The sequence below is a fragment of the Lissotriton helveticus genome, chromosome 7 (assembly GCF_964261635.1).
Source record: "Lissotriton helveticus chromosome 7, aLisHel1.1, whole genome shotgun sequence".
Classification (NCBI taxonomy): domain Eukaryota; kingdom Metazoa; phylum Chordata; class Amphibia; order Caudata; family Salamandridae; genus Lissotriton; species Lissotriton helveticus.
The window spans coordinates 1,047,571,486-1,047,583,804 of NC_136068.1; the positions used below are offsets into that span (position 1 = coordinate 1,047,571,486).

A 12,319-nucleotide genomic window follows, 5' to 3' on the forward strand; every position below is an offset into this window, starting at 1 on the left:
TGCCACACATTAAGCAGTCTATAAACTTGGTAGGTATATATGCCGACAACATATTGTCAACCAAGGCTATGCAAAGATAATACACCAATTTCGTTTGTTTTCAACGTTTTGGGCAATTTCTATGTAGTACCTTATCAGCTGCGCAAGGGTTAAGTATTCGTCCGTCTGCTGTATGTATAGCTTCTCCGACGTTTCACGCAGCGGCCATCTTAGAGGGGGCACTCTTCGCGAGTCTTTCACTGCCGTGGGTGTGTAGCTTCTGTCTTCAAAATTGGGAGTCATCTGAGTTTTGCTCCCTCTCAAACAAGGCTTTATATTAAGGGTGACTTCTTAAGCCTGACCCCACTCAGACTGCAAAATCTGGATTCGGTTAAGACTATTCCAACAGGGCAGCGAATGGCTCTGCGAACCGCTGACCTTGTGACGCTCACGTGGTTCCTGTACTATCATGGCGGCCCCCGGCCTCCTTAGACGGCGGCGTTGGCTACCTGGGCTCGGGCTTCCTGCTTTGCTTGGACGTCTAGCAGAACGTTTTAGCCGGAGCAGAGAGAGGGGTCGAAGGTGAGCGTGCGTGTAGGATGAGAGGACCAGCGGTGGAGAGAAACTAATAAGATCGTAGGGTCCTAGTCAGAGGCTGCTAGGCATTCCACCAATGTCGAGATGCCAGATAATTCACAGAGCTGTCAAGTAAATAGGCATTTGCATTCCCAATTTCATAATAGTTGGAGAGACTACTATACCTGTAAACTTTTTAAGACAACAATAGGCGTGATAGTTGCGCTCTCCGTTGTTAAGCACTAGTTGTTACCATGGTGAACTTTTTCGATCGTTGGTTCTTTTTCTTTAGTTGGAATATTAAGGCTTAAATAACTGTACATTAGTGGGTTGATGGTTTATCAAAATGCGTTCTTAGAAATGTTGAAGGAAAAGGAGGTGTGTAACATAAGGCTTGAGTCACCATAGTGGCGTAGTTTAAGCGGAGGGGTGGTATCATGTTTCTGAAGCGTGGACGAACCACCAAGAAGGAGGTTGATTGCACAGGCAGTTCTAGACGTAACTTGAAAATGAAACGCCAGTGTCTGGGGATACACTTGGACGGAGTTTCAGTGGAAAAAGCAACTGATGGGAATGGGCTGGACGCTAGAATGGCCTGACACTCACCCCAGGTCCTTCTGCTACAAAGTTACCATATTGTCAGCAGACAATTCGTGGATACTGTCGGTTGCTGTCTCACAGAGTGAGCGATTCCTGTATGCACACTTGGCAACTCCCTTAGTGAATATTAGCGTTTTAATTCGATACTTGTAGAGTGCGACTATCACTCCGTGAGGAGTATCCTGGCGCTATCTTGGAGGGAAGTGCGAGTGAGCCATAAAGATACTAGGGGCCATATGTATCTAGGCCAAATGGGTTCGCAAACGTTTGCGAACCCATTATCTCAAAATGGTATGTATCAAATAATTTGGGTGCAAAATAAGGAATCGCGAAATTTGCCATTCCTTATTTTGCGATTGCATTTAAGGAATTGCAAATTTTGCGATTCCTTAAATGAAATGTATCCAGGAAAAAAGAAATTCCAAACTGCCCTTAAGGAATCGCAAATTACCACCAACTTCTAGTTGGTGGTAAGTTGCAAATTCTTTTAAAAAAGCATTTTTTTGAAAATCCAATGGTGCCATGTGACGCTATGTGCGCCATATGCGCACACATGTCATTTTCAGGGGTACAGCAGGGTATTCTTGAGACACCCCTGCACCCTTGAAATTATTCTCAATTTGCGATTAGCAAATTGCGAATCGCAAATTGAGAATAATTTCCCATTCATTCCTATGGGCCTCCTGGCCCATAGAAATTAATGGGAAATTATTCCTTAATTGCGATTAGCAATTTGCTAATCGCAATTAAGGAATTTTAAGGAATCGCTAAATAATAGCGAATTTCTTCATACATACCATTTTGCGATTTCTAAATAGCGATTCCTTAAAAATCGCTATTTAGGAATCGCAAAAGGGTATGTTGATACATATGGCCCTATATGAGGGAGAGACATAGTTCGTCTCGGGCAGTGAAAACCCAGGTCTTCAGGACCTTCCTAAATTGAATTTCTGAGTTAAATAGCCTTAAATATGGTGGAAGTAAATTCCAGGCTTTAGTCCCAAGGAATGCCCTGTTTTTCCCCCTTTCAGTTTGTATCTAAAAGTGGGGGGTTTAATCAGATTCGCTGATGATGACCTGAGAGATCTGGTTGTGATACAAGGCGCAAATCGTGCTGCAAGATACTTGGGTCCTAGATTAAGCCTGGCTCTATAGGTGATCAGGAGAATCTTGAAAAGGACTCTCTTGTCTTGTGCACCAAAAGCCAGTGAAGGCTTTTTAATGCTTCAGATGCTGAAGATCTTTGTGGGAGTTTGAGCGACAATAGTGCCGCCTCATGTTGTACCACCTGTAGTTTCTTAAAAATAGTTTTGTTAGCTCCCGCGAGCAGGCTATTACAATAGTCTAAACGTGAGAGAATCGGGCCACTGCCACTGATTTCCTTGCTACTAGTGAGAGAAATTAAAAAAAAAACGCCTGCAATTTAATGATGCTGAAACATGGCCCTGCTACAGCTGTGGCATGAGGGAGAAAGGAGAGTGTTGCATCAAATTGTACTCCCAAATTCTTTACCACCTTGACCAAATCTGGCTGGGGTTGGACCCCACAGGCCACCACTTACCAGGCTGAAACAGAACATCCTTCCCTACCGGGAGGATTTCTGTTTTGTCTGTGTTACATTTAAGGTGGTTGTTCCTCATCCACTGGAGAACCGCTGCTAGGCAACTTTTAAAATTAGATTCAGCATCTGAGGTGGTGTTGTCTACTGAAAGGATCATTTGGGTGTCGTCTGCATATGATGCAACTTCTATCCCAAATGATCCAATCGGGGAGATAAGCGGGGTCATATAAATATTAAACAACAATGGGCTAAATGAAGAGCCCTGAGGGATACCTATTATGTTACTCTCTGCTGAAAGGAACGTCCCCAACGTAACCGCTTGTCTGCGGTTAGTAAGGAAAGATTTGATCCATTCCAGCACCATGCCTGAAATGCAGCTGCGTTCGAGACCCTTCAACAAGATGTTATGTGAAATTGTATCAAACGCAGCTGACCAGTCTAGAAGGATCAAAACCGCTTTCCTACCTTTGTCGGCAATCATTTTAGGGTGTCCATTATCTCTAAGAGAGCTTATTCTGTAGAGTGCTTTGGGCGAAATCCCGACTGTTGCGGGTGAAGGATGTTATAACCTTCAATGAATTTAGTTAAAACCTTCTGGACAAACCTCTCTGTTATTTTACCTAAAAAGGGGAGCAGAGAAATAGGCCGGAGGTTTGACAACACCGAATGGTCAATACTTTGTTTCTTTTTTAACGGTTTGACTAAAGAAAGCTTCTGGAACAACACCTGTATTTAAGGAATAGTTAACTATGAGAGTTACAATGGGATTGACTGTATCTATAAATTTCTGAAGAATCATCGGGGGCAAGCATCCAGCGGTGACCCAGTTTTGCATCGTTCTATGGCCTCCCGAGTCTGCTCTAGCGAAATAGGTTCAAAAATTCAAATAGAGCTGGCCGTGTCCCCTAGAACTCGGTCTGGGATAGAATCTTGATCCGTGACCGGAGTGACTAGGAATTCTCTTTTAATTTTTTGAATTTTTTCCTCGAAAAATGCTGAGATGTCATCACACAATTTTTGCGAGACAGGAAGCTCTCTCAGTTGCCCTTTAGGGTTAGTGAGAGACTTCACTACTGAAAAGATAGCTTTTTGATCCTGATTAACTTCCTGTATTTTATTAGTAAAATATTTTTTTTCGCCAATTTGATCTGCTGATGATAGAGCTTTCTACTACTTTTTGAACACTATTTTTTGTTCGTTCTTATACATTTTTCTCCATTGCCTCTCATGTTATTTACATAGCAAATGTGCTTGTGCCAACATAGGCATGTACCAGGGAGCCTTCTGAGTTTTTGGTTTTCTTTACTTGCTTGGTTTCTCAGGAGGAGAAAGTGCGTTACATATCTTGGTTATCCAAGAGTGAAACAGGTGAGAATCAGATTCTGTATTCCCCGTCAGTTCAGGGGTATTAGCCTGGGCACACATTACTAGTTTGGGATTGCCAGCTAATTGTGCCCAATAATGCCCTCCTTGGGGTTCGGGGGCTGACTTATGAGGCTGGATCTTCTGAGGGATTCTAAGTGTGAGGGGAACAAAAAGTGGTCAGACCATAACTGTGAAGACTGGGTATCAACAGATAGCCAGGCCAATTTAGAGCAAACCCCATCCAGAGAAGGTACAACTGATTAGTAGAGTAATGTACACGCCCAAGTCAGGGATATGACTTTGACAAGAACTGATATGGTGTATTTTTGTTAAACGAAAAAAAACACTGTCGAAGGAAAGGCAATGGATCTCGGAATAATTCCACACGGCTCAACTAGCCATCTCCCATTTACCGTACACACTAGATAAATACTTTATAATTCGATTTTATCTTGCAATGCATGGAAGAAGAATGAGAAGCAGTGATGGAGTTCATTGGCTTTGCTGCACAGCTCAACACCAGGAGCATTGGTTTGAATCCTGGCAGAGCCATTTTACCGAAAGGTGTGATTCTAGAGAAATCATTCAGTCTTACTGGTATCGGATGGGCTAATTCATTTAACATGCCTATTGGTGGTTTATTTAGTTTAGTGTTGCTTCGAAAATATTAGATGAACAATATGTTAGCTAGCAATAAGACAAATCAGCATGGGATAATGTCAAAAGGCCTGGCTTTAAAATAATGTTGTAATGTGATGGATTACAAGTAGATAGCATGGGAATGGATAGGTATTTGTGTGGAAGCAAAGAACTGTAGAATAATAATATAGGCTTAGGTTAAAAGGTCAGTTGTCAGACCAAAAAACCCATGTCGGTTAATGACTGATCCTTTTTGCCATCTTTGCTCGTGCTGGAGAAAAACACCATAAGTTATTGCATTACACTCTTGTTTGTGCCCCTGAAAGTGGAACTTCAGGCAGGGGATAAATGAACAAAATGATCTCAGCTATGTGGAGAGCAAGCGCTTTATTGTGGAAGCACTCAACTTTTGCCCAATCAAAACATGTACTCCTGAAGCGCAAAGTGACCGGAGCCAAAGCCCTCTCCTGGTGATTCTTTCTTGCATAATTGTCTGGCAACAACTGCGCGGTCAAGCCAGACCATAAAAAGAGCACATGAAAGAAGGAACGTATTATGTTCATTCTATCCAAATATCACCTGTGTAACAAGGAGACTGTAAAACTGATGGAGTTTGACAGTTAACCTACTTGGATCTGTATACAGTTTGCATGTATGGCATACCCCATACTAGTACTAGTTTGTAATTGGTTTATAGTTTGGGAAGGATTTTATTTGTGTATAGTTTCATCTCTCAATGATGTAAAATTAAGTTGGCAGACACATTTAGTTATGGCTCTTCTTTGAGAGAATATTGCAGATTTATTTGCTCAAGGGCAATGTTTATAGTATGTCAAAGCATTCTTTAGAACCTGATGGGTACTGCCACAATCGTTTGCTATGAAGGATAACGAATGATAAACCGTGAGCTTTAGCATCCTGCTGCTAACTTCAAACTGCAGAAGGGGTCTCCCTGGCTGTCTGTGGGCAGTCATATGTTTCTCTTTCATTTCCGGATTCCCAAACTTACTTTCAGGCCTACACCATTTGAATTGTCATGTCCAGTGGACTGGATGATGTTTTTTCTGCCTCATTCCTAGTATCCCTGGCTTGTTGAAGGAGGCTGCGTACATAGCTTCCTTCAGAGGTCTCGTCCTAAACCTGCCTGCAAACCATGTAAAAAAAGCTCATACCAATACACACATCGATCACATGCCGAGAGAGACTACTGAAACTATATTGTAATTGAATTTATATAGCGCTTACTGCCCCTGACGAGGTGTCAGAGCGCTTTTCAGCGAGTAGCACGCTGGTCCGGTACCCAAAAAGGATTAGTGGGTGGATTGGTATAGGGAAATATGTGTTAATTTGAGGTTTGGACATGCAAGTCTGTTAGTTGGATTGAATAGGATAATGGAGGGAAGAGTCTAGAAAGTGTTATTTGGGAGATCACAGGAGTAAGTTGAAGCTTGGAATGAGTAAAACGAGAGATGGAGGAGGGAAGAGTCTCTAGAAAGAGATTAGGGAAATCATAGTAGCAAAACAAAGTTTGTAATGAGGCAAAGAAGGGATACATGAGGGAAGAGTTTGGTTGGAAAAGGTTGCTTGGGAGATAACGTGAGGTTTCGGGTGAGCCAAGGAGGGATGATGGGGGGGGGGGGGGGGGGGGGAGAAAGAGTCTCAAAGTTTATTTTGTAATCATAGTACTAGAATGAAGTTTGGGATGAGTCAGAGAGTGGAGGCAGAGGATTTATTGAGAGAGGTTTAGGACAAGACAGAGTAGTGCATTGGCGAGAGTCATGTATTTTTTTCTTCTACAGTAGAAGTAAAGTAATATATAGTCACATAACTAAATAGAAAGTGTACACATGTATAAGGAAGATAGTATATGTGCCAAGACGGTTCTAAATGCCATCAGTTCCAAATTAAGGGAACCATCAGAACTCTTAAGACTGTATTATGTACTAAGACCCACACAAAAATTGAGACTTTCATAATGGGGATTACCGTTTATATCCAAGCCTTGAAAATCTCCAGGCCTGAGCGCCAAGTATTGAATGAAAAACATATTGGCTGAAAAATGAAAGGACTGTAAGTTTCCGGAAGTCAAATAGTCTACTGTACCGTGAATAAATTAATAATAGTTTATTCATGGAGCATTTGTTAATGGAAGTTTTGAATTCTCAGTTCTATTTGTGATTGTTACAGCTATTGTCTTTTTTGGTGGTTGCATGTTAATCAACAATTCAGAACCTACTGGGAACGAGATTCCTACCCAAAACAGATGCAAACGCACGCCGTACAAAAACTCAGTTTTCTAATTAGATTGCGACTTTAAAGCGGGTGAGTAGGGATTGGGAGCCCTCTATATATTTAATCTCTAATTTGAGTTGCATCAAAGTGTCTGTGTGAATTCAGAGTGTCGATTGGTGTTTATAACAGTGCATGATTGAGAGCCCTTGAGTTGAGGCTGAAGCCAGTGTGAGCTTCGCACAGTGCCCGTCACTGAATCATGACTGTTTTCAGAGACCAGGCTCGTGCATAGCTGCCAAGGTTTCAGATTGCTGTGTGTGACGTTTTCATAATTTCAGTGTAATTATGAGTGACATTTAAACAATTATGAGTGACACTTTCTCGCAAGCAAAATCAAGCAATGAATACGAAGGAAACATACAATTATCAGAAATGACACCCATTTGAGCAACTAGAAACTCCTAAAACAATCTTAAAACATATCTGCAAAGCACCAGAAAATGAAGGGCACAACCTAGTGCCCTTGTATCCTGATCGGTCGGGGAAGCCTCAGGACAGTGAGACTGAGGCACACATAAGGTACAGTCAGCCAGGCTCATCTCAGGCCTGTTAATACTGGACGAATGCTCAATCAACAGTGGAGTCACCTAGTTGTATGACTTTGGCCATTGCAGAAGAGCACTTGCCTTGTTGTCAGCTGTACGTATATTATTATATCCAGGGCCGGCTTGTTTGTTTGCTGGACCCCCAATGACCACCTTCGCTGCAAATTCCCTCACTACCACCCCTTTCACAGTCTCCTCCATTCTCTATAACCACTCTCGCTCAGATGCATTTAACTAGGTTTATAGCGCCACTCATACGGGTGTAGGGTGTCAGAGCACTTTACATCACACACACATTACACACATACACTCATTCAAAATGTGTAAATCAGTGTAAAGGAATGTTACTTAAGACAGAGAACTACAAAGTGTAGGAGTGACAGGTCATCCATACTGAGAGACAGTATAATTTATGAGTACTTGGTCTGGAGAAGCAACAAACTCAGAATTCAAAGCGTTACACCGTGGTTGGGGGTTCTCTTTAATAATAACTTCGTTTTGTATTGAAATGACCCCTTTTTGCAACATAATAATGAAAGACTGGGGGGGGGGTGTGTTCATAGGGACCTGATCTCTACCTTCCAGTTTGCCTCCAGCTCTTTTATGTCAGTTATTAGCTCCATGTTCTAAACTGGGATTTTAACTTATACACTCCGAGTAAAAAAATGACCTCTCTAACTAAAGCACTGACCTATTTTCATTATATGCACTCCCTGATCTGCATGGATCGCGTATTTTGCAGCAGGTATATTAACATGCTGTGCTACTTTATAATCAGTGAAAACTTTCACTAGAAAAAATGATCGCGCTCCAGGAAGAACATTAATCAGTTTTTGTGATATATTTACTGTTGTATGAACATTTCAGGAGGAAAGGAAGGCGACAGCAGGTGCTTGTTAAACTTAAATACTTACAAACATGGTGCACACTACTTGTAGACATCATTAAAATATTTGCTCCGAATGGATTGTATTCATGTTCCATTAACAAAGAGCTGCCATCCACAGTTACCGTCTAGAATTCGAGCCGTGTAAACACTCGGGAGTAAAAGTCGCATGCATAAATGGAAATTTAGATATGGCTCTAAAGGCTAGCCGAGGGAATATTCCAGAGGCCAACCAACGGGAAAAGAGGTACAGAGTGTCCTGAGGTCAGGAGAAAGCCGAGACTAGGAAATTCAAAGTTGTATCGGAAGCAGGAGCTGAAAGGTTGAAGCCAGTACTGTCAGAATATGTGCTTTTTTACATAGAAAGTGTTCGCTTCAACGGTACCAGGCATGTTTAGAGTAGCAAAGATTACCCCGCCACTATCCAGGACATTTAGTAAATATTATTTCTTATCACTAAATAGACAGGCAGGCAGAGTCTCTAAATTACGGGAACCGCAACATCTGGAACTTTAAATTAACGTTACTTCACTGAATTAAGTTATGGGTCCAGGACTTGCCTTCCACCCACACTTACTTTATGCAGTGATTGCAGAGAGAGCAGCTGCATTCCAAGTCGGTCGCCCGGGCCTCCGCTTGATCATGCCTGACAGCCCGAACTCGGTTGGGCCTGCTCAGTGTCAGCTGAGAGCTCAGCAGTCATGGGTCACCGTCCTGGGCCGGTTTGCTTGGGCGCCGTCAAGACCACAGTGGCCTCCGCCATGTCCTCGGGGGTCGGACTGCTTAATTCCAAAACCACAGAAGTCCTTATTTTACAGCGAGCAGGCTCAGTTAGTGCAGAATCAACTCCCGCCCGGTATCACTACCCATGATTGGCTGCAGCAGCTGTGACCTCAAGAAAGTGCGAATGCGCAGTGATTATTTCAACAATCCAGCCTCTTAAGTGTGTCGAGCTGCGCGAGCTTCACCGGCTGCTATTAGTAATTAAACAGGCCAAGGCTCGACTGCAGCGCTTACAGCTGGGAACTACAAGCCCTAAAATGCGTGACTTCTCATTTCAGTGCGGTGATGCGGACCACCACACTGAAATGCGTTAGAATCACGCCTGAAGCGTGATACTTGGCAGGGCTGCTCGTGCACACCTGCCAGAAAAAAAAAATAGGCCTACGGATAAATGCAGTACTTTCTTGGAGATAAGTGATGTGTAGAACAGAATTGGACTAGTTCACACACTCTGGGGCACTTCCCCTTCTACAGAGTTGTGTGTGTCCGTATCACTTCACGCCACCAGCATCCAAAGACGAGAAGGGAGATCCAGGTATGGTGCAGAAAACGGGTTTATTCAGAAAATGCCAGCACCATTGCCATTACGCGTTTCAGCCTCCTCCGAGGTCTTGATCACATGACACGTTTCGGAAGCATTTTTTCATTTTTAAAGTGACAGTGCAGTAATCACACGTGGAAAGTGCATCATAGACATAGAAGTTACACTGCATGTTAGGGTAGTGAACCTGATCCTATAGAGCCTGTACATAATTGATCCCCTCCTGTGGGAGTCCAATACACATGTGCAAAAGACGCAATAAATATTCATGCAATCATAAACATTTAACCATCATGGCAACTTAAATAAATGATTAAATAAGTCGAAATATTATTACAATGTCAGTATTCTAAAAGCATCAGTATAAAATTGTCAGAAAATGAGCCCTACAACAATAAATGATATCATGGTAATTAGTGGGCAGTTAAGACCCTTCAAAAAAAAATCTGTCATAAAACCATATATATAATAGTGTGTGTGTGTGTGTGTGTGTGTGTGTGTGTGTATATATATATATATATATATATATATATATATATATATATATATATATATATATTGTGTATGTTAAACTCTTTAGCATTTTCAAATACAGTCAATGCCACATTTCATGTCATGATATGCTACTGATTACTACATCATAAATAATGCATAGTAATATTCTGCCGTAGGACTCTGAAAACGAAAAATGACACCTGGACTTGTGCATGGAGATGAGGAACAATAACCATTGATCTGCCCAAAGAGATGTTACTATGTAGGGAAAAAGTGTGTGGAGTTGTACCAGAGAGGCCAGAAAAACAGTAATGATGTACAACAATCTGGGAGGGTGGGGGGGGGGGAGATAGAGTGGGCGGGGGCACATCTTTTTTTGGATCGAGGGTGGAGGCGCACCTAGGTGGGTCAGGTATGTGCGAAGAGGCTGCCATATACTCTTTGGGCGGAACATGGGGGTTGCATCAGCGCACACTGATCGCTTGTCGTGTCACAGAACATGAAGCTCTTAAGCCAGTGCGCCCCCATGGGGCAGCAGGCACTTCCTCAGTTAAGCACAAGCTCACATTTTGCAAGCAGCAATGCCAGTGTGGAAAAACGCCAGGATGTTGCGCACATATCCCAGCAGCGCAAGATCCAGCACCATCTCCAGCATCCGGGAGAGCTGGACAAAACTTTGCTGCCAGTAGGCGTGAACGTGTGGGCACGGCCACACTAAATGGAAAAAATCTGCCTCAGCAACACTGTACTTGGAGCATGCGGAGGAGCGGGTTCGGTCCACCCTGGCCATAAGCTTGGGAGTCCTCTAGGCCTGCCTGAGTAACTTAAAATGTAGCAATTTGTGTTTCGGTTTAAGAGAGACCAGTTTAGTTTGGAGGCAGCAATAGTACCAAATGTCGCCCGGTAGTGGGTGCTGCAGGTCTGTAGACCCGGCTCCCTGCAGCCCAGTGTCTGGCACAGGCCCCAGGTCCAGGCATATTTGGGAGAACCTCGAGGTCAAATGCACACCGCTATCTTCGCTGATGAGAAAAGAAAGATGGGGAAAGTCTTCCAGAGCTAGAGGATAGGAAGGTATTTGGACATGGAGGGTATTCTGGATGCGATGTAGGATAAACCGGTTGAGGGGCGTAGCCATAGCAAATCGAGTGTCCTCGCCAAGGTGATAACCTGTTTGTCTGGAAAGAGGTCCCCTACAGTGGAGGGTGCGTAGCAGGCAAGGGTGAGGAGAGGCAGTGGTTATTTGTGAGGGGTATAGCGGAGGAGTATTGTGTTGCATCCTGTATTATGTGCTTTCTCCTTTAATGGCATGAGACCTATGTTCTCATTATTCTAGTTCTGTGTTCTCCACAGAACTTTCCTGATGATGCATTCTGTATCTTTGAGTCAGTTACATCTGGACTTTGAAGCTCTAGGTTATGATGCTGTGCTCCTGAATAAAGCTTCTCAATTTAAACCTGTTTCCTGCATTCCTACAAAATTTGGCGACGAGGATAGATCAGTTTACAGGGTCTTGTTGCTACTCAATATCAGGATATAACTGAACAATTTTGGATCAAGTGTCAAAATGAGGATAAGTTAACTACTTTAAGGAAATACCTTTTAGAAGGTTGGCCCAGCAAAGCCAATGTCAGAGAGGATATGGTGCCGTTTTTTAATGTTGCTGACGAATTATTCTGTGAAGGGTTTTTAATCTTTAAAGGTGATAAGTGTGTTCCACCAGTTGGAGTTCAGGATTTAATACTCAAGTTAGCGCATAAAACCCACCCTGGCATTTTTGCCATGAAACGCCTTATTAGGTTGAACTTTTGGTGGCCAGGTTTGGACAGGTTTGTAGATCGTGTAGTTAGAGAGTGCAGTGAGTGTTGTGATAAGGACAAGATGATGAAGGTTTTTGTCCCACCCCTTAAACCAGTGGTGTGGCCTGAATATCCATGGAATAAAATTGCCTTTGATATCTCTGGTCCGTTTCATATTTTGCCTGAATCTTCTCGTTTTGCTCTTGTGATCATTGATTACCATTCAAAATGGCCAGAAGTAAAATTTGTTTCCAAAGTCAC

At 42.8% G+C, this 12,319-nt stretch overlaps 1 protein-coding gene across 5 annotated transcripts in view; it reads left to right on the plus strand.

The window, feature by feature from the left end:
- Nucleotides 1-202: 202 nt before the first annotated feature.
- Nucleotides 203-12,319, plus strand: part of PGS1 (phosphatidylglycerophosphate synthase 1) — a 649,148-nt gene continuing 637,031 nt past the window's right edge. For all 5 annotated transcript variants that reach the window (XR_013598742.1, XR_013598743.1, XM_078653897.1 and 2 more), the window contains exon 1: nt 203-561. Coding sequence is in view for 3 of the 5 variants with exons in the window: in XM_078653897.1 (XP_078510023.1) it covers nt 449-561 (113 nt within the window). In the remaining 2 variants the exon portion in view is untranslated. The remainder of the gene's footprint in view (nt 562-12,319) is intronic.